Source organism: Cricetulus griseus (genome assembly GCF_003668045.3).
Source record: "Cricetulus griseus strain 17A/GY chromosome 1 unlocalized genomic scaffold, alternate assembly CriGri-PICRH-1.0 chr1_0, whole genome shotgun sequence".
NCBI classification, from domain to species: domain Eukaryota; kingdom Metazoa; phylum Chordata; class Mammalia; order Rodentia; family Cricetidae; genus Cricetulus; species Cricetulus griseus.
The window spans coordinates 59,984,158-60,004,068 of NW_023276806.1; the positions used below are offsets into that span (position 1 = coordinate 59,984,158).

Genomic DNA, 19,911 nt, shown 5'->3' on the forward strand with positions numbered 1-19,911 from the left:
CTCATCTAATAGCTCTCTGAGGAGAGGCGGCAGCTGGGGATCCAGCAGCAGGCAGGGAAATGGGTGAGGAGCGGGATTTGTGATGTGACAAGCGTCAATATCGTTTTCACCATTTACTCACTTCCTAGGTGAGATGTCTGTCCCCCTCTCCTCCCCCCACCCCACCCCCGCACTGGGCTTGCCTGTCAGATAGGGACTCACAACGCCACCATAGGGTGCCTGTCAGTATTTGTGACAGCTCTAGAGAAGGCTGAGGCAGAAACTGTGGCTTGAGCAGAGTCTCCACGTTCAGGGTGGTGCAGAGTGGACGAATAGAAGATTAATACTCAACAATCTTAGCATACTCATTAGAAACAAAGCAAAACAGCTAGAAAGACACCTTTTCGTCAAACACCCCTGTATCCTATCTCCCCCCAATCCTGTTAGGCCCTGTTGATTTGCACACATCCAGTTTTAAAACTGTTTCCTTATCATCCATTATCAAAAGTGACGTCCGTTCACTCTAGGTTAGGCTTTGACCGTAAGACAAAGAAATAATTCCATTCAAGTGTAGGGAGGTACTTTTAAAATGTTGTAGTTGAAGTGATGTGTACAGTTAAAATCACCTCACGGTCAGTACACACACACACACACACACACACACACACACACACACACACACACACACCCCAGAAACAGACAAAAAGCAAGGCCGGAGGCGTGGCTTTTGATTGCTTAATTTTCTGCCAACTTTTTGTCTTAAACAGCTTCAAACCTACAGAAAAATGGGTATAACGTTCTATTTGTTGCCTTCGTTGCCAACATTTTGTCATGTTTGCTGTCTCTCTGTGTCTCCCTCTCTCTGTCCATCTGTCTCTTTCCCCCATGTTCAGTGCAATGTCTTGATGAGGGGAATAGGGAACTTTAAAAGTTTCTTCATCTGGGAACGCACGGCAATTTTTTTCTCCCCACTCTCTCAGATTAGGGTTTTTGTTTTTGTTTTAAACTGGGAGAGGCCGCAGCGAGTTAAACTGAGGCACTTCTGCGCATCCACCAGCAGGCGGACTTGTCTGCAGCCTCGGCACCACCTGCCGGTGATGGGCGCTGCAGCTGGCGCAGCTACCCTGGTGACCTGGAAGCCACCGCAGGTCTAGGATGTCTTAGTGCTCCTCCCGCGATGCGCTTTATACCCTCAGGGAAATTCATGTTTTTTTTTGTTTTTTTTTTGTTTTTTTTTTTTTTGGCAAAGCCCATTAGTCCGGGCGATTGGAGTTTCTAGGAAGGAGCTGTCTGTCTGCAGGGTTTTGTCTCTTTGTGGTCTTGGGACTGTGATCCTGGATCCGTAATCCTCTCCAGGGTTTAAGAGCCAGGCTTGAGAACTCTTTCGTTGTTTTCTATTTTGAAGAAACGCATTGAAGACGTTATCTTGATAAGAAGGTCTCGTGCAGAATCTCAAAACTTAAGCAGGATGAAGCAGAAACTCAGAATTACTTGGAGTCATATGATTTTAACAGGCAGCCACTGCTGACGTCCCTGGTGGTCTAGTGGTTAGGATTCGGCGCTCTCACCGCCGCGGCCCGGGTTCGATTCCCGGTCAGGGAAGTGCAGTTTTTCGCAATTTTCCAAAAAAGTGCAAAATAGTCACTTGAAATATGAAAATAGAAAGTGAGTCATGCCATAAAGTTTTAACACCGGATCTTTTAAAAAGATAACACGTTTCTAACAATTTCCAGTAGACAAAAGTATTCGTGGGTAAATTTTCAAAAGAATGTCTTACATAATTTAGGATTAAAATTTGCGAAAGCGAACAATTGATTAACCCGACTTCCATGCTACATTCCCTCCGTGTCTACTGAGGTGAGCAGTGTTAATCTCAACTTCGGAGAAGCTTCCTTTGTGCTCTTCAGGAGTAGAAGCGATCTCCTTGGTGCCTCGTCTCTTGCGTTTGACAATTCTTTTTGTAGACCAGGTTGGCCTCAAATTTGCATACCTGCCTCCCAGGGCCTGAGATCACTCGCTTGCCTCACCACGCCTGGTTTATTTAACAAGGCCTTTTTAGAAGTAGTTGGTTTTTGTTTGTTTTTTATGACATGTACCATTCCATTGTTTGAATACTCGACAATTAACTAGCTTGCTGCTGATGGACGCTTAGAGTTTTGTTTATGTTCTGTTTTCTTACTCCGAGCCATTACAAAACAGTGCTATCATAAATAATTTAGTGCGTATGTCATTTTGCACAGATGTGGTTTTAAAGCCTAGGGGTAAAATGTTGGTTCAAAAGTTATGTCCGTTTGTGGATAGACGTTACCAGTTGCCCTTCAGAAAGTAATCTTCCGCCAGCAATGCACAACAAAGTAAACATAGTTTAACTTTAACCAATTTTGGACGTTTAGAGTGCCCCTCTGCCACAAATAAATGTGTGGTTTTGCACTTTGACGAGCATCCAAGTAGATATATCTTCGTGTGCGTCCTCCTTGGCTACTTCCTCAGGAACTGGCATCTCATACCACCGAGCATTAAAGCACAAGAACGGAAACATTATAAAACTACAAGAAAGCTTTTATGAAGATCATCTTGATTTTTGGCTGGAGAGGACTTTTTCAAGATAGAAGCAAAGCAGGAACCATAAAGAATAAAACTTACTAGCCTCAATATATAAAAGAATAACACTTCTGCCTATCTAAAAAATTCTCATAATTAGTATTAAAAGACAAATGCTGGTCTGATATAAATCAGTAGGAAAAACAAACACTGAATTAGTAAAACCAGGCAAAACATAGAACTCAGTAAATGCAAACCACTAGTGTAAATAATTGCCAAACCACGGAACACAATCCGTTTCGATAGTGATAAAATAAATACAAATTAAAGCCAGACGCCAAAATGACATCCTGTACTTTTGTAAAGAAGAGAGGAAGGCGGCGTGTTCCAGTCGATGTTTGACTCCCTGAAAATGAGCAGATCGGCTACACATGTCTAAAGAGTCACCCGATTCCAGAAGCTCCCTTCAAACGGTAAAAGGAACTAATTGATTTTCTCTAAACTTGGAAATCAAGAACCACCATAGTAATTTCAACAGGACGAATCCTAGAATTCAGAGTTTATGTCTCTCTCTTTCTTTTATTTTCGTTCTCTCCTGTTTGAAGAAATTTGCTGGGAAAAAAAAACAAAAACAAAAACAAAAAAACAACAAAAAAAGCCTGGTTACTACTCTTTATATACAAACGAATGCAAAAGCCAACCAGCAGGCGTTGGTGGTATAGTGGTGAGCATAGCTGCCTTCCAAGCAGTTGACCCGGGTTCGATTCCCGGCCAACGCATCAGCTTTTTCTTTCCTGTTGATCCTTGGCTTCCAGCCTTCGGAATTCCTTCACCAATCTCTCCCAGGGACAAGCTGCTCCTAACCCACCAGCCATGCTGGTCTGGTGCAGCAGATGGCGTCACAGACATGTACGACTTTCATTGTTTTGCTACTGTTTAGAGAAGTGTCTGAAATGGAGGCTACTCTTTTCTGAGACTTCAGAGGAGGCTCCGCCTTCGGTAGAGGAGGGAACGCGTGGCGCCTTTTAGCTTGATGAGTGGGGCCAGCAAACACGGCCGCGGAGAAGAGCTCCTTCGCTCTTTCTTCAGCTCTCCAGCTCTGCTCCTTTTCCAATTGCACCATTCTTGCAACAGAGCACAGGCTGGAGTGTAAGTAGGAATATCGTTTGGGGCTGCCTGCAAGGGGACTTGCTTCTTTGGAGGGGAATAACAGAGGTGAGCCGGTGCGGCGGGCGTTGTTTTCTCATCCCAGTTGGGAGGGGGCTGGGAGGTGAGGAACTGATGCTCGCGCCAGTGTCCCGGAAGCCTCAAGGTTGGTTACAAGCCAGACATTTAACATTACAATCACATAGGCTACATTAAATAAATCAGACATCATGCGTAGGCTTCTCTCATTCAAAAGCCATTAAATTGAGGCCGCAATCCGCTGCTCGTCCGGTGGCTCGCCGTGATCGTATAGTGGTTAGTACTCTGCGTTGTGGCCGCAGCAACCTCGGTTCGAATCCGAGTCACGGCATTTAGTACCGTACCTGTGCAGCTGTTTTGTTTACTACGCAAAACACCAACATTCTAATTTTGCCTTTGCGGAGAAACTGGGTCACTAAAATAATTCCGCGCGTCTTACCCAACACGAGGAATCTAAACTCTCTGGAAGAACCAGGCTTGCAGGGGATTCTCTTCCCGCCTTCCACCGGTCGGAAAACCTAACACTGGGGAGCGGAGCGTCTGCTTCTGCAGCAAATACTACACCGAATGCTATACCAGTGTGTCTCGGTGAATTTTATACACCATGTGGCTTCGGCCATGATTCTCGGGCAGCACAAACTTGGTGTTTGAAAAGAAACTTCCTCCGAAGAAGAGTGCACAGGACCGATTTTCCCAGTAAGAGTCCCTCATCCCCGAGCCATGTCCAGCCGCGAAAGGGCACCAGAGCAGAAGCTCAAGCTTCCCGGAACCCGAGACTCCGCGCGCCCGCTCCTCACTGCCCTGTGGTCGCAAGGACTGCTCTCCAGGTCCCCGCGCTCGGTCGGCTGGTCCTGAGCGCCACGCGCCCCAGACGCCCAGCTCGAGCTTCAGGTGACTCCACTCAGAGGGAACTGGAGGAAACAGAGAGACCCACCTGGCTCTATGGAGTCCCCTTCACTCTCTGAACTTCAGATTCCTACGAAGGGTTTCAGACAAAAGCTATTGAGATAGACACTTAATTATAGATTATAGAACTTTGCCAATGCCAAAGAAGAGCAAGCAGAACGATTGCGCCATTACTCTCAAAGATTATTAGGCGTAGGACGGACGTGTGATTCAGGGCCCGGCTAGCTCAGTCGGTAGAGCATGAGACTCTTAATCTCAGGGTCGTGGGTTCGAGCCCCACGTTGGGCGCTTCCTTTTTCTCCTGCTTTGGTAACTTTTTAAAATCTCTACTCTTTGCGTGGTTTACTCTCTCCTTGGCCGGAAACAGAATCACGAGCGTTTAAATTTTCATTGAAGCCACTGTTTTAAAATTCAGTAAACTGACGTTAGAAGGTGAAAGGCGGGAGGGGTGCTAAAATCAGTCTGGGATACATGAAACCTGGTCTGAAAAAAAGTAACAAAACAACAATTAAAAAAAAACAACAACCATTAATAATGGTGATGATGGCGCTGATAAAATAAACCCGTAAATGTCTCCAAAACTTCGCCCCATTTACACCAAACACGTTAAAGGAGAAGAATCCAGCCAACGGTTTCAGAGCCATGGGCGAGCTGGGGTCCTGTTCCATGCCGACTCTGCCCGGAGAAGCTGGGCGACTCTGAGCAGCTCACAGAGCTTCCCTGCATCCCTTCATCTCACCCACGACCCTGCTTTAAAAAGACCCTTAGCTGGACACTTGTTCCATGATTCTTGGGAAACCTATTCATGCATAAAATTAAATGAAAAATTTCCAAAATGAGGACCACTTAAAACAGGCAATTATTTATACCAGAAGATGGCTAGCGTTTGCAAGAAAGTGTCCATCTTTACTGGTGCACACACAAGCATGTTGGGAATGATAGACATCCAAGAGATTTAAATTCTTACAATAAAAGGGCCCACTGTGGGCTCCACGAGATGGCTGAAACTAAGAAATTTCATTTCAAAACAGTGGGAACAAGTAGAAGACTGTTTGAACTTCTGCGAAGAGAGAGGAGAGAAGACAAATAATCAAGGGTCTTCTATGGTGTTGCTGCTTCTAGCCTGTAACTGTAAGAACAAACCTGCCCTCAGACCGTGCTGGCTTCTTGGTTCACTACAACAGGGATAAACCATAGGAGCCGTTCTATCATGCCATAGCCTTTCTTTTCGTTCTTTTTGTCGTCCTGGACAAACACTCGACTATTGAGTTGCTTTTTATTTATTTATTTGTTTGTTTGTTTATTTATTTATTTATTGGTCTTTCTTTTGGGTATTGGAGACAAAATCCAGGGCCTTCAAAATCGTTTTCCCACTAAGCTAAGTCTTCAACCCCACCAAATGCTTTTTACATTCTGTTGGAGACAAAAGAGCTCCACTGATTTGCCCAGGCTGCTGTAGCCCATTCCAGCCTCGGAGAAATAGTTGTTTCCGCATCAGACTTCTCCCCAGTTGGAAATCTTAATAATTTTTGTGGAGAGGGTGAGAGGGGTGGAGCAGGGCTACAAAAGAAAATTGGTAAAGAAGTGGAAGTCCCTACTGGAGCGGACACAGGGTGGCGCTGTCACAGCTGTGCGTAGGACAGCGCTCTGTTTCGGCTCAGAATGGATTACGCGTGTGTCCGAAGGGAGAATGCGTGTGTCTGGACAGGGTCCTGCTATGTAGCCTCAGTTTGGTCCTGATGCTCTGGTCCCAGCCTCCCAACTGCAGATTTTTCACGTTTCTTCCCCTTGGAGACAGAGTCTGGCTCTGTAGACCAGGCCTGGAACTCACAGAGATGTGCCTGTCTCTGCCTCCTCCTGAGTGCTGCCATGTTCAAGGCGAGTGCTATCACGCCCAGCAAATGTCTTACTTTTAACAGAACAGCCTGACTGAGGGTTTTAGTCAGACCATCTCTAACCAAGCGGCATTCTAAGGCATTTTGCTGCTGTTTTTCTTTCTCGACAACTAGGGAGAAACATAACAATGCCTTTAAACATATCTGAGGGGTGCCAGGCCTGGCAATGCAGGCCCGTAATCCCAGCTCTCTCTGGAAGCAGAGGTACGAGGGTCACAAGTCAGGGCCTACCTGCTCTACACATTTAGTTTAAGCGCAGGCTTAGCAATTAATAGAACTATCTCAAAATGAAAAGCGAACAACCCCACCCAAAAATAAAGAAAGAAAAGGCAAGAGAACAAATTTACACACACATACACACACACACACACACTTAAAAAGAGAGAGGAGGGGAATAAAGCTGAAGTAAATAATGAAAAAAAAATGATGCTGCAACTGAAAATAATTATAGTGGCCAATATTTAATGACCACTGATTTATATACTCTAACGTTTTCCAAGCTTTTCTCATCAAATGTTGGGTGGATTTGTAAGGGAAGTATTCCTACTATCCCTCTTCTACGTACGGTTGGGGGAATTGGGTCATTTGTTCAGTCGTACTCTGAAGGAAATGCGGGAGGACGGAGAGAGGACCAGAATGTACATTCATGAAACTGAAGTACAGAAAGAAATGTCAAACGGCTCTGAAGACCTGAGGCCCCAAGACGAGTTTAGTTTTTCACAGTTCAGAGGAGTGGAACTGTGTCTTGTTATCGCACACATGTTATCTAAAGGCTCTCAAGGAGAGTGGATGATAAATGGGAGTTGATTTTAAATGTCTAGAAAGGAAGATTCCAATTAGGCAAAAGACGCCGTCCCTGGGTGGGCTCGAACCACCAACCTTTCGGTTAACAGCCGAACGCGCTAACCGATTGCGCCACAGAGACATGCGGAGCTCACGCTGTAAATTCATTTGCTAATCTTAGAATGCGCTTTTGAGCTGCGGCTGGCTGGCCACCTCTCATTTTTGTGGCCTGCCCAACTCCCAGCACCCCAGAAGCTAAAGCAACACACCGAGGCCGGCACGCGCGTTTGTCAAGTTTTCATATGAATCCAGTTTAAGTCAGCTCCGTGCCCCCCTCACCGGTTCCGCTCTTCAGTCTCGAAAGTCGTTCGCCCTCTACTGGCCACCGCCGCCGCTTGCTTGCCCTCTCAGGCACTGTCCTCACAGCCCTGGGACTTGCTCGCCTTTGCCAGAGCACGCCTAGCACCCGAGGAAACAGCCACGCGCGGGGTCGCACACAGACACTCCACCACGTGGCTTCGGGAGGAGAAACGCCCTACGAGGGTTCCAGAATGAGAAAAGTAGACCTGCTTCTCTCTGCCTCTGTGTGTGTCTCTCTCTGTCTCTCTGTGTGTGTGTGTGTCTGTCTGTTTCTGCGTCTGTCATGTCTCTCTGTCACTGTCTTTGTCACTGCTCTCTCTGTGTGCGTCTCTCTCTGTCTCTCTGTGTGTGTCTGTGTGTCTGTCTATTTCTGCGTCTGTCACTGTCTCTCCCTGTGTCTCTGTCTCTCTGTGTGTCTCTGTCCGTTTCTGTGTCTGTCACTGTCTCTCTGTCACTGTCTCTCTCTGTCACTGTCTCTGTCTCTGTGTGTCTCTGTGTGTCTCTGTTTCTGTGTCTGTCACTGTCTGTCTGTCACTGTCTCTCTCTGTCACTGTCTCTGTCTCTGTGTGTCTCTGTGTGTCTCTGTTTCTGTGTCTGTCACTGTCTGTCTGTCACTGTCTCTGTCTCTGTGTGTGTTTCTGTTTCTGTGTCTGTCACTCTGTCACTGTCTTTGTCACTGCTCTCTCTGTGTGCATCTCTCTCTGTCTCTGTGTGTGTGTCTGTGTGTCTGTCTATTTCTGCGTCTGTCACTGTCTCTCCCTGTGTCTCTCTCTGTCTCTCTGTGTGTCTGTCTATTTCTCTGTCTGTCACTGTCTCTGTCACTGTCTCTGTGTGTGTCTCTGTCCGTTTCTGTGTCTGTCACTGTCTCTCCCTGTGTCTCTCTCTGTGTGTCTCTGTTTCTGTGTCTGTCACTGTCTGTCTGTCACTGTCTCTGTCTGTGTGTGTTTCTGTTTCTGTGTCTGTTACTCTGTCACTTTCTTTGTCACTGTCTCTCTCTGTGTGTCTCTGTTTTTGTGTCCGTCACTGTCTCTCTGTGTGTGTCTCTCTCTGTCTCTGTGTGTGTCTCTGTTTCTGTGTCTGTCACTCTCTCTGTCACTGTCTCTCTCTGTGTGTCTCTGTGTCTCTGTGTGTCTCTCTGTTTCTGGTTGTCACTGTCTCTTTCTGTCATTGTCTCCCCCCTCTTCCTCCCTCTCTCTCCTTACATTCCCTGAGGTCCTCAGTTGGGACTCCGTGTGCACTATAGACACAAACAGATTTCTCCGCCTGTCGAGGTAAAGTGACCTCATCCTCAGGTCTCCTCCAGTGGCTGGGTGAACTGTGAGTGTTGAAGACAAAAGGTCTAGCCTGTTTACTCACGCCAGTATTCCATCCACTGTGGCGGGCCGACGCTAGAGGATGACATAAGGCCAGCCTGGACTACAGGAAGAACTGAAGGTCACTCTGCGGGATTCAATAACACCCTACCACAAAATCAAAGGATAGAAAACAGGGCTGGACACAGCTGGGTGGATGAGTGGTCACAGTGCACGTGAGCGTGCAGTGAAACCACGGAACCGGACTACTCCGTGGATAGAAAGGTCTATCTATTGGGGAATTTTAAACTACTATGGCTATCTTTCTGGGGAGAGAACAGCAGACGGTAGGGAAAGTCTTGCCCATTTTGAGAAGGGGCAGGTAGCCTCTGGGAAGAGAAGTTTTGCAAGCCAAAACAGTCTAGGAACGAGTGTAGAACCAGAATGTGTTACGGCTTTGTGTGAATAGGGGCAGAGGGCCCGGGAGCTATTGTGCGGATTTTAGTAAGTGTTCTGGGTAGATGTTCATAGGAAACTAGATGTGCATTTTGCTGCTGGGGGTACTGTCTGTAAGAGAAGATGAGGCAAGAATGGCTCTTTCTGACAGAAGTCAGCAGCACAGATTCTATCCCAAGCGCTGAAAGAAGCAATAACAGAAAAATGGCAGCATTTGGCTATCTCAGGAAAATACCATGCTTAGCAGAGGGCTTTGGTGAACACGGAGGCCTGGGAGAATGGGGGATGTGAGGAAACCTGGCAGAGACAGCCACGTCTGCTGATAGGACATTTCAAACGTGGACTTTGAAACCAAGGAGACATGGCTCCAGAAAACATGCTCAGAATCACTGTGCCTCTATGTAGTGATATTGTCAGACCCCCGGAAAACTCAGTTATCCGGAGTCCTAGGCCACGACCGCGGTCACCCCAATCACCAGGCAGATTCGAGAGCTTGCTTTAAACTGCATGAGGCTTTATTGTTTTTTTTAACGAGCTAACTCTATGTTAGCTCGGGTCTTTCACCCACCCGCCATGGAGGATGGCTAGCAAAGACAACTCCTAGGGACTCCCGAGAGATCTTGTAGGACAGCGTAAGGGGAGTGTCTAGGGGTACGAACAGGCTCAGGATTGGTGTGCCTCCAGGCTTGGAGGGCTTGCCCTGTGTTGATTGGTCAACTGGTTGTTATGGCCCATAGGCCCTCCCAGGGTGGTTGCTATGCTCTTCATTCATTGCTGTGCGATTGTCCATAAAGCACACCCAGAGCCGTAAAGCATACTACCACCAGCTAACTTCTGATTGGTTCCTTGCCATGAGGCAGGCATCTGACTTCCTAGTGACTAAGACAAGGTCAGACAAGCACGTGTTCAGCTGTTATGGCTGTGGAAATGGGGAGCTGGTCCCTTCAGTTTTATCTTTATTAATTCCCAATTTTCCTACGTGTCACATCTGTCTCTCCTCTATCCCGAAGCAGTCCAGGATAAATATTCCTTTCCTTTCTGAAAGGTTCAGGCATTATGCTGGCCTGCCCGTTACCTGGTAGAACAGGCAGTACCCTGGTCAGCCCAAGGTTCCATTGGAACTAAGTCTGCACACAGGTGCAGAGGACCCCTTTAAAAAGACAGATCCCTGCCCATTTACTGTCTCTGCTTCCTCTCTGTTTCCTCTCTACTCTCTTTCTCACCTACGTGTTCTCTCTGCGGCGACCAGCCATGGCGGTCAGCCATTATCCCTGTTCCTTTCCTCTTCTTAGTCTCCCTACTCTGCCGGGCCTTATAATAAACTTATAGTCAACATGTCTCATGTCTCAGCATTTCTCTTTTCTTTTTTTTTTAAACGAAAGAATAGCATTTGGCGCCTGGACGTGGAAAGACTCTGTCCTTGCACCTTCTCCCGCAGCCTGCTGACGGGCACGTGGTAAGGCAAGGGTACCCTTACAACCTACACTCCATCTCACCAGTAACTGAGGATCTCTGGAACTCACTCACCTGCCTGTTCGCTGCAATCCAGTAAGATACCCCATAACTTTTCCCATGGGGCAGACCCAGCACTACATTTTAAAGTTCACTCTGGGTCCATTTTTCGGTTTCGGACTGCTGAGCATCTTTCGGGCTTTCTGCCGGTGCTCTCAGACAGAGCAATCTGTGCCACTTTTTGGCCTTGCCCACGGGAAATACATTTTACGGGATCTTTCGGTTACTGCCAGCAAGTAGGTAAATGAGTGGAGTTCTGCCTCCCAGTGGGAACTTTCTTTCACCTGGGAATGTCCCTCATCTTTTTGCCTATCTCTATGTTTCTTCTTGGTTGGCAATGTCTGCTTCAGACGCTCTGAGAGTTTTTTGTTTGTTTGCTGGTTTTGATTTTTCCACATGAATGAGGTGTGAAACTTTTCGGGCAATTGAGAATATGCTTACGGGGGTCTTCATCTTGGCCATGTGCGCTAACCTGGGGGCCGCCATCTTGGTCATGTGCCATCCTAACCAGGTGACCTAGCTTGGGCCTGCCCACTCAGTTCAGTGACTTGCACAGGCAAGCATGGCCACCAGACATTTTACTTTTTATTTCTTCTTTCACTTGTTGGGTGCATTTCCTGAGGATCAGGCATAGGATCCCACTCTAGGAGCGGTGCTTTTTTGCTTTTTTTCAGTTCGGACTGCTGGGTCCTTTTTCGGTTTCGGGACAGCTGTGTCCCCTTCAGGGCCAGGCCCCTGGCAACTCCCACGGGCAGATGTACATCCGGAGAGGAGCTTTTTGCCGGTTTTCCACCTGCCTCACCCATGGGCCATGCATAGAGGAACCTTTCTGGTTTCATCCAACAAGCAGGTAAATAGACAACAGTGGCTTATTTTCGCTGCCATCTTGGTCATGTGACCTACCTGTAGGCACGCCCAGCTCCAGCGGCCTGTGCCAGCAAACCTGTCTGCTGGATTTTTTATTTCTGCCAGATCTTTTTGCTTTTTATTTTATTTTTTGTCTATGATTTCTTCTTTCACTGGCTCTGTTGTTCATGGCTTGTTTACTAAATACTGTGCCTTTCCAGGGCCCTCTGTTTAAGTCTACCCTGTCCCTTAAAATCTCCTGTCCATTTGCTACAATGAACGGATCAGAGATTACATTCTAGTTCCCCTTTTACTGTTATCCAGTCCTGCTTGTCTCTGTACCTGTAATTTAACTTTACACTTATCTAGCTCTATATGAAACTTAAACTGTGCTAAGTGTCATATTTCTAAATTACTATATATCTTAAAATGATGGTAAATACAACTTAAATTATAATGTATCTTTAAATGATGATGAAAGTTTAAAATCATAAAGGTCTATTTCAAACTAACAAAATATTTATATCACTCAGTCTATCCTGTAAGCCGTTTACAAAGGTACAGTTTTTATTACAAAAAGGGATTTTTCTCTAACTAAAGACAAACTTAACTACTGAGATACTAAACAGACAGCCCTCAAATGCTCAGAGATCTAGAGAATATGGCATTTAAAATGTTTTGTTTAAAAGCTTTTTATAACAAAGAGATAGGCCAGCTGCTGTCCCCACTCCATTTCCTCCAAGAAGACTGATGGGCACTTAAGAAACTTCATCTCCAGTCAGTGACAATGCTGGTCATTGAGCAACCTTCACCTCAACTACTACAAAGTATTCCAGTCGGTGGACAAGATGACAGTGGAATCGACTTTCCCCGAGTTGCTTGGGACAATGGTAGGCCAGTCTTCCTATAGTCTGTAATACACAGGTCACATGCTACAAGCAAGAAGGCAGGTGTCTTGCAGCCTGCTACTATGGATGGAGGACCTTGGGGATGGCTGTCCATGCAGCCTGCTGGCAAGTCTCTTGTTATTCTTTAATCAATGATTCAGGTAAAATCTTATCCTTCTCAAGAACTCTGATGCTTTTGACGACTGGTAGTCTTGCCAGGTTAAAGCAAAACAGATTCCAGGAACAGGTATTTTAGGGTTTATCTATGTGAAGATCGGAAAGTGTAAGATGTATGAAGGTCTGAGAATGTAGTTACGAAGGTCTGAGGATGGAAAGGTCTAACACGGTGGATAAATGCAAGTTATGAAGGTAAGAATGGAAGGTCTAAGATGGTAATGTAAAGTGTATGAATTAAAATTATAAAGGTCTGAGGATAAAAAGGCTTAAGTGGCTTCTTCCTCGGCGCTACCTTCGAGGTAGCTGACATCTCTTTTTCGGCATCATGGCTGCCCTCCGCCCTCTGGTGAAACCCAAGATCGTCAAAAAGAGGACCAAGAAGTTCATCCGGCACCAGTCAGACCGATATGTCAAAATTAAGGGAAACTGGCGGAAACCCAGAGGTATTGACAACAGGGTTCAGAGAAGATTCAAGGGCCAGATCCTGATGCCCAACATTGGTTACGGGAGCAACAAGAAAACCAAGCACATGCTGCCTAGTGGCTTCTGGAAGTTTCTGGTTCACAATGTCAAGGAGCTGGAAGTGCTGCTGATGTGCAACAAATCTTACTGTGCTGAGATTGCTCACAATGTTTCCTCCAAGAACCGAAAAGCCATTGTAGAAAGAGCAGCACAGCTGGCCATCAGAATCACCAATCCCAATGCCAGGCTTCGCAGCGAAGAAAATGAGTAGATGGCTGGTGTGCATGTTTTATTTGTGTTTAAATAAAACCATAAAAGCTGGAAAAAAAGGCTTAAGTGATGATAAAGTGAGTTGAGACATTAAAAAGAATGGAATATGTTCCGGATTTCTCGATTTCTCATGCTACTGTTCATAATAAAGTTCAACAATACCACTATAGGATCATAACTACAAGGTCAAGATTAAGATGTTTTTCATTGTCCTAAAAAATATCTGTCAATTTTAAAATGGTAATGTTTTCAGCCAAGTTGCTTGTAACATAAATACGCTGCTAATGTGTCTAATACTTATGTTTCCACAAACTAAGGATTCTTGTAAGTTCCAGGGAGCCGAATCAGATCCAAACAGGTCAGATTCACTCCAGGTAATATTCAACCTTTCCCCGGTCCCAAATTCCCTTCCCTCATCTTGGGACACCTCGGGAACCCCTCCCTCGCCTTACAATCTTCCCTCAAATACCAGGACCTAGCAATTTTTTTTTTTTTTTTCTAAACTTAACCTTGTCCTCTGCTCTGTCAACATCTTGCCAGGTCAGGGAGTTCCATACAGCTTGGACTGCAATGAAACAACCAGCTACCCCAGGATGTGGCAGCACCCCAACCTTCTCGGGTCCCCCAAAGATGGTCAATGCCCCCCACGTCAACAGGAAGCAGTCTCGAGAATTTGACGCCCTTATTCCTTAACCTGCCATGTCTAACACCCCACCTTTTTTTTTTTTAAAATAATAAGTAGAGGTGGGAATGAAAGGTTCAGGCATTGTGCTGGCCTGCCCCTGTTACCTGGTGGAACAGGCAGTAAGTACCCTGGTCAGCACGAAGTTCCATGGGAACTAAGTCTGCACGCAAGTGCAGAGGACCCCTTTAAAAAGACAGATCCCTGCCCATTTACTCTCTCTGCTTCCTCTTTACTCTCTCACCTATGTGCTCATTATCCCTGTTCCTTTCCTCTTAGTCTCCCTACTCTGCTGGGCCTTACAATAAACATGTCTCATTTCTCTTTTCTTCTTTTTAAACAAAAGAATAACACTTTCTCCCTTTGACCCCTATCTCCTTTACCACCTCATCCTCTTAAAAATTATACCTACGAGGCCATTTGCTGCTTGAGTCAGAAAGCAGCCACTTTAACTTGTCCTCCCCACTTAATAAAGGCTTTCTGGTGTTTGGATGTAGCTTGTGCCTAATCTGGGTCCAGGAGAAATTCCTCACTGTTACAGATTGTAATGTATCCGAAGTTTTCTTCTTTTGCAAAGGTATCAGCACTTAACTGCATACAGTTGGAACAAATCAGGAAAAGCATAAATAGGGCAACGGGTTTCTTTTTAGCACCCTGCATTAAGTTTTATTCAGGGATCAGGGATGGGCATTGGTGGCATCATTTCTGTCTGATGTCTCTACAGAGAAAAGGGCCAAGGAAACTATCACATGGAACTGGAAGGCAGGAGCAGTGATCTGATCCTGGAAGCCGCGTCTTTAGAAGGGAGAATCCGCGGGATGGAGAGAGTCGGGAAAGCAACTAGGGGCACTAGGAGAGCTAGCCTAAGGCGAAGGAGCAAGCAGGAGAGGGAGGTGACCTTTCGGGCAACTGAATTTGGGGCCTCAGCCACCAGAATCTTATGTTCTCTGAGAAGGAAGGGTTCTCGGTTCTTTTGTCTCACTCGGGGACAAAATGGAGATGGGGGGGGGGGCAGCCTGACTTCGGGAAGGGGAGACCCCGGGAAGGGTGTCTATAGAAGATAACTAACATATCCATTGAAACAATCGAAGGCAGGGTCCCGGAAAAATGGCAATCTTTAGATTTGAAGAGGACTTGAGACCTTTAAAGAATAAAATCACATAGCTCAATAAAACTTTAGTAATAACTAAGGAAAAAGTAAGGAAAAGCTTGGGGTGGGGGAAGAAACGGGGTGAGAAGAGACACTTAACCTCCTCTGCGGGTCAACTACAATCATTACAGAAAAAGTAAGGCTAAGCGCAAGATGAGTACAAGACTTTCTTTGCAACAAGAATACCAGGGGAGAGCGCGAACGCAGTCCCCCACTAACACAAATTATGCAGTCGAGTTTCCCGCATTTGGGGAAATCGCAGGGGTCAGCACACCCCAAGTGCAATGGGTGGGCCTCGCCCTGGGAAAACCACCTACTTGATCATGGTATCTCCCCTGCCAGGTAAGTATGCTTCCCACAGCCGCAGGCCCGACCCAGCCACACCGGCCCTGCGCTCTCAACACACGGTCACTTCGCCGCGCGCGCTCCGGGGCCTCCGCCGACGCGCACCCCGCTCCTACGCTACGCTCACGCCCGCCCACCCGCGATCCCCCCCACGCCGCGCGCGAAATCCCTCCATGTCTTGCAGCGAGTGCGGACGCGGCAGCCCCTGCGCGACCCTCATCTGCATAGATACCGCCCACATCCGTGACATCAAGGATGACGTCTCCGTCCCCAGCCAACCAGTGCGTCCGCCCCCCACCTGGGAGGAGGAGGTGCCACCCTGCCGGGCGCTTTTCTGCACCTCATCTGCGTAGACCACGACCCTCCCCTCCCCCTCGCTCCGTTGGCTTGGTGAACTTGCTTTTTTACTCCTTGCTTTTCTCCGTGTAACGGTCCTGTTTGTCCTGGAACTCACTCTGGCGACCAGGCTGGCCTCCAACTCACAGGGATCCGCCTGCCTCTGCTTCCCGAGTGCTGGCAGTAAAGGCAAGTGACACTAGGCAGGGACTTCACATTATCTATAAACTCTTCTTATTCCTTGTTTCTATTCTACGGTTCCCAATTGGCATTTTGTTTTCATCTGAGGCTACTTATTTTTCTTTTCCTTTTTTTTTTTGGGGGGGGGTGGGAGGGAGTCTCCGTGTTGCTCTTACTGGTCTGGAAGTGATGTAGGAGAAATTTGAAGTGGCAAAATTAGAGCTATAAAGGATTTACTAATAAACATGCTTTGTAAATATCAAGCTACATATAAAGTAGAATTTAGCAAAGAGAAGGCTGCTGCCAGTGACTGGAGATAAGGAGTGTATGTAAACAGAATTAGATAGTATGAGAAAGAAAATTTGTACCATGACTGGAAGTTTAGAGTTGCTAAGAAAGTACCTCTTAGTACTACTCAGCGGAAAAAAAAAAAAAAATGGAATCTTGAAATTTGCAGGAAAATGGATGGAACTAGAAGAAACCAACCACAAAAAGACAAACATGATATGTACTCACTCATATGTGGATTTTAGACATAGAGCAAAGGATTACCAGCCTACAATCCACACTGCCAGAGAAGCCAGTAAACAAGGAGGACCCTAAGAGAGACATACATGATCCTCTGGAGAAGGGGAAAGGGACAAGATCTCCTGAGCAAATTGGGAGCACGGGAAGAGGAGAGAGCTAGGAGAACGAGAAAGGAAGCAGAGGAGGGATGCAGAGGACATGAGGGAGCAGAAAGTTTGAGTCAGGGGAAGAATAGAAGATAACAAGAATGGAGATACCATAATAGAGGGAGACATTTTAGGTTTACAGAGAAATCAGGCACTAGGGAAATGTCTGGAGATCTACAAAGATGACACCAGCTAATAAGCAACAGAGGGAGAGGCTACCTTAAATGCTCTCTCCTGATAATGAGATTGATCACTGACTCACATGCCATCCAATAGCCCTCATCCAGCAGCTGGTGGAAGTAGAAGCAGACACCCACAACTAATCACTGAACTGCACTGAAATCCAGATGCAGAGAAGGACTAATGAAGAGCAAAGGGGTCCAGACCAGGCAGGTGAAACCCACAGAAACAGCTGACTTGAACATTGGGGAACTCTTGGTCCCCAGACTGATAGCTGGGATACCAGCATGGGACTGATCCAGACTGGAACATAGGTTTCGGTGAGGAAACCTCGGAAATCTATGGGACCTGCTGTAGTAGTTCAGTAGTTATCCCTAGCATAAGTGTGGACTTTGGGAGCCCATTCCATATAGAGGAATACTTCCTGAGCCAAGATACACGGAGGTGGGCCTAGGCCCTATCTTAAAGGATATGATAGACTCTGATGACACCCTATGGAAGGCCTCACCATCCCGGGGGAGCAAAAAGGATATGTGAGTGATAGGGTTTTAGTTGGGAGGGGGGTAGGGGAGGAAGGGAGGAAGAGGGACCTGGGATTGTCATGTAAAACAATCTTGTTTCTAATTCAAATAAAAAAATCGGGGAAAAAAAGAATCTCCTAATATAATAATAAACATTACCAAGATTGACCTCCTCTCATCTCCATGACCATAATATAAGGAGACAACTCTGACTTGGAACCAGTCTGTAGTCCATCCCCATATCATAGAACATGTATCTAGCAGGCTGCTCAAAAGGACACTTGAGGGTCATATCCACTGTTAAGTCCTTGTCTGCATTTAACTCCCCTGCACCTTGTCAGAAAAGTGTAATTCTATGAATGGACAAGGTTAACCACAGTAACAACTGTTCGAACAATACTGTTGTACTTAAGAAACAATTCAGACATTCTTTGCTATGTAAATGTCCCAGTTTAAATTGTTCAAACTGTAACCATCAGGGAGTTCTTGACCCCTGAAAAAGGAGCCTTCTACTCTTTTGATGGGGTATAAAAAGACTTTGAACAATAAACATGAGTGGTCCAGTATTCACTGAATGCCCCCCCCCCAATCCTATCTCCTGTGACTTGCTTATTCCTTTCCTCAGCTCACACTCCCCTCTCAGGTCCCCTGACCCCACAGACGCCTCAGCAACACAGATTACTACACCCTTCTCTTAAATTTGTTTTGAGAATGAGAGGTGCGGGAGCGGAGGGCAGATGCAACTGGGAAATGAATGTGATCAAGATAAATAATGTAAAAGACATAGAATAAATTTTTAAAAAGGAGGAAAAAAAAGAACATAACCCTACCCCGGCTGTGATGGCACACGCCTTTACTGCCAGCACTCGGGAGGCAGAGGCAGAGGCAGGCGGATCCCTGTGAGTTGGAGGCCAGCCTGGTCTCCAGAGTGAGTTCCAGGACAAACAGGACCGTTACACAGAGTAAACCAAGGAGTAAAAAAGCAAGTTCACCAAGCCAACGGAGCGAGGGGGAGGGGAGGGTCGTGGTCTACGCAGATGAGGTGCAGAAAAGCGCCCGGCAGGGTGGCACCTCCTCCTCCCAGGTGGGGGGCGGACGCACTGGTTGGCTGGGGACGGAGACGTCATCCTTGATGTCACGGATGTGGGCGGTATCTATGCAGATGAGGGTCGCGCAGGGGCTGCGGCGTCCGCACTCGCTGCAAGACATGGAGGGATTTCGCGCGCGGCCTGGGGGGATCGCGGGTGGGCGGGCGTGAGCGTAGCGCAGGAGCGGGGTGCGCGTCGGCGGAGGCCCCGGAGCGCGCGCGGCGAAGTGACCGTGTGTTGAGAGCGCAGGGCCGGTGTGGCTGATTCGGGCCTGCGCCTGTGGGAAGCATACTTACCTGGCAGGGGAGATACCATGATCAAGCAGGTGGTTTTCCCAGGGCGAGGCCCATCCATTGCACTTGGGGTGTGCTGACCCCTGCGATTTCCCCAAATGCGGGAAACTCGACTGCATAATTTGTGGTAGTGAGGGACTGCGTTCGCGCTCTCCCCTGGTAATCTGGTTGCAAAGACAGTTTTGTTGTACTCAAGTTACACTTACTTAGTCTGTAACATTTTCAGTTGAACAACAGCAACTGCCGTTTCTGACAAGAGAAAGCATTTCTTTCTCCCTCCCCACCCAAGTTTTCCATTAGTTATTTCAGATTACGAAAGTAATTTGAGTTACGACTAAAGAAGGTCGAGCCCGCCGTTTTTCCGGGACCCTGCCTTCGATTATCTCAATGGATATGTTGCAGTTATTTTCTACACTACCTGGACACTCGTCCAGGGGTCTCCCCGAGAACCCTTCTTTCTCAGAGCGCATAAAATTCTGGTGACTGAGGCCCCAAATTCGGTTGCCCGAAAGGCCACCTCCCTTTCCTGCTTGCTCCTTCGCCTTAGGCTAGCTCTCCTAGCGCCCCTGCTTGCTCTCCCAACTCTCTCCACCCCGTGGATTGTCCCTGCTAATGACGCAGGTTCGGGGATCAGATCACTGGCCTGGGTTTCCTTTTCCACAAACCAACTGCTCCTGCTTTCCAGTTCCATGTGATAATTTCCTTGGCCCTTTTCTCTGTAGAGACATCAGACAGCAATGACGCCACCAATGCCCATCCCTGATCCCTGAATAAAACTTAATGCAGGGTGCTAAAAAGAAACCCCTTGCCCTATTTATGCTTTTCCTGATTTGTTCCAACTGTATGCAGTTAAGTGCTGATACTTTTCCAAAAGTAGAATTTAAGATTACGATCTATAACGGTAATTTCAA

The 19,911-nt window shown here is 46.9% G+C and overlaps 1 protein-coding gene, 6 non-coding genes and 1 pseudogene across 7 annotated transcripts; 6 read left to right on the forward strand and 2 right to left on the reverse strand.

Moving 5' to 3' along the window:
* The first annotated feature begins 1,509 nt into the window (after positions 1 to 1,509).
* Positions 1,510 to 1,581, forward strand: Trnae-cuc. The gene has a single exon. It is a non-coding gene; the product is annotated as a tRNA-Glu (tRNA).
* A 1,646-nt stretch (positions 1,582 to 3,227) lies between these two features.
* Trnag-ucc lies at positions 3,228 to 3,299 on the forward strand. The gene has a single exon. It is a non-coding gene; the product is annotated as a tRNA-Gly (tRNA).
* A 665-nt stretch (positions 3,300 to 3,964) lies between these two features.
* On the forward strand, positions 3,965 to 4,036 carry Trnah-gug. Its single transcript has one exon. It is a non-coding gene; the product is annotated as a tRNA-His (tRNA).
* Positions 4,037 to 4,826: 790 nt separating this feature from the next.
* Trnak-cuu lies at positions 4,827 to 4,899 on the forward strand. Its single transcript has one exon. It is a non-coding gene; the product is annotated as a tRNA-Lys (tRNA).
* Positions 4,900 to 7,357: 2,458 nt separating this feature from the next.
* On the reverse strand, positions 7,358 to 7,431 carry Trnan-guu. Its single transcript has one exon. It is a non-coding gene; the product is annotated as a tRNA-Asn (tRNA).
* A 5,671-nt stretch (positions 7,432 to 13,102) lies between these two features.
* Positions 13,103 to 13,610, forward strand: LOC113833193 (60S ribosomal protein L32-like). Its single transcript, XM_035451659.1, has one exon. It carries the CDS (start codon positions 13,145 to 13,147, stop codon positions 13,550 to 13,552), a length of 408 nt encoding a protein of 135 aa, XP_035307550.1. The 5' UTR covers positions 13,103 to 13,144; the 3' UTR covers positions 13,553 to 13,610.
* A 1,959-nt stretch (positions 13,611 to 15,569) lies between these two features.
* Positions 15,570 to 15,733, reverse strand: LOC113833236. Its single transcript, XR_003480803.1, has one exon. It is a non-coding gene; the product is annotated as a U1 spliceosomal RNA (small nuclear RNA).
* Positions 15,734 to 18,995: 3,262 nt separating this feature from the next.
* LOC113833212 lies at positions 18,996 to 19,159 on the forward strand (annotated as a pseudogene).
* The last annotated feature ends 752 nt before the right edge of the window (positions 19,160 to 19,911 follow it).

Excerpts from the sequence above, each read along its gene's own strand:
- LOC113833193 (XM_035451659.1), top strand. The coding sequence starts at position 13,145 with ATGGCTGCCCTCCGCCCTCTGGTGAAACCCAAGATCGTCAAAAAGAGG.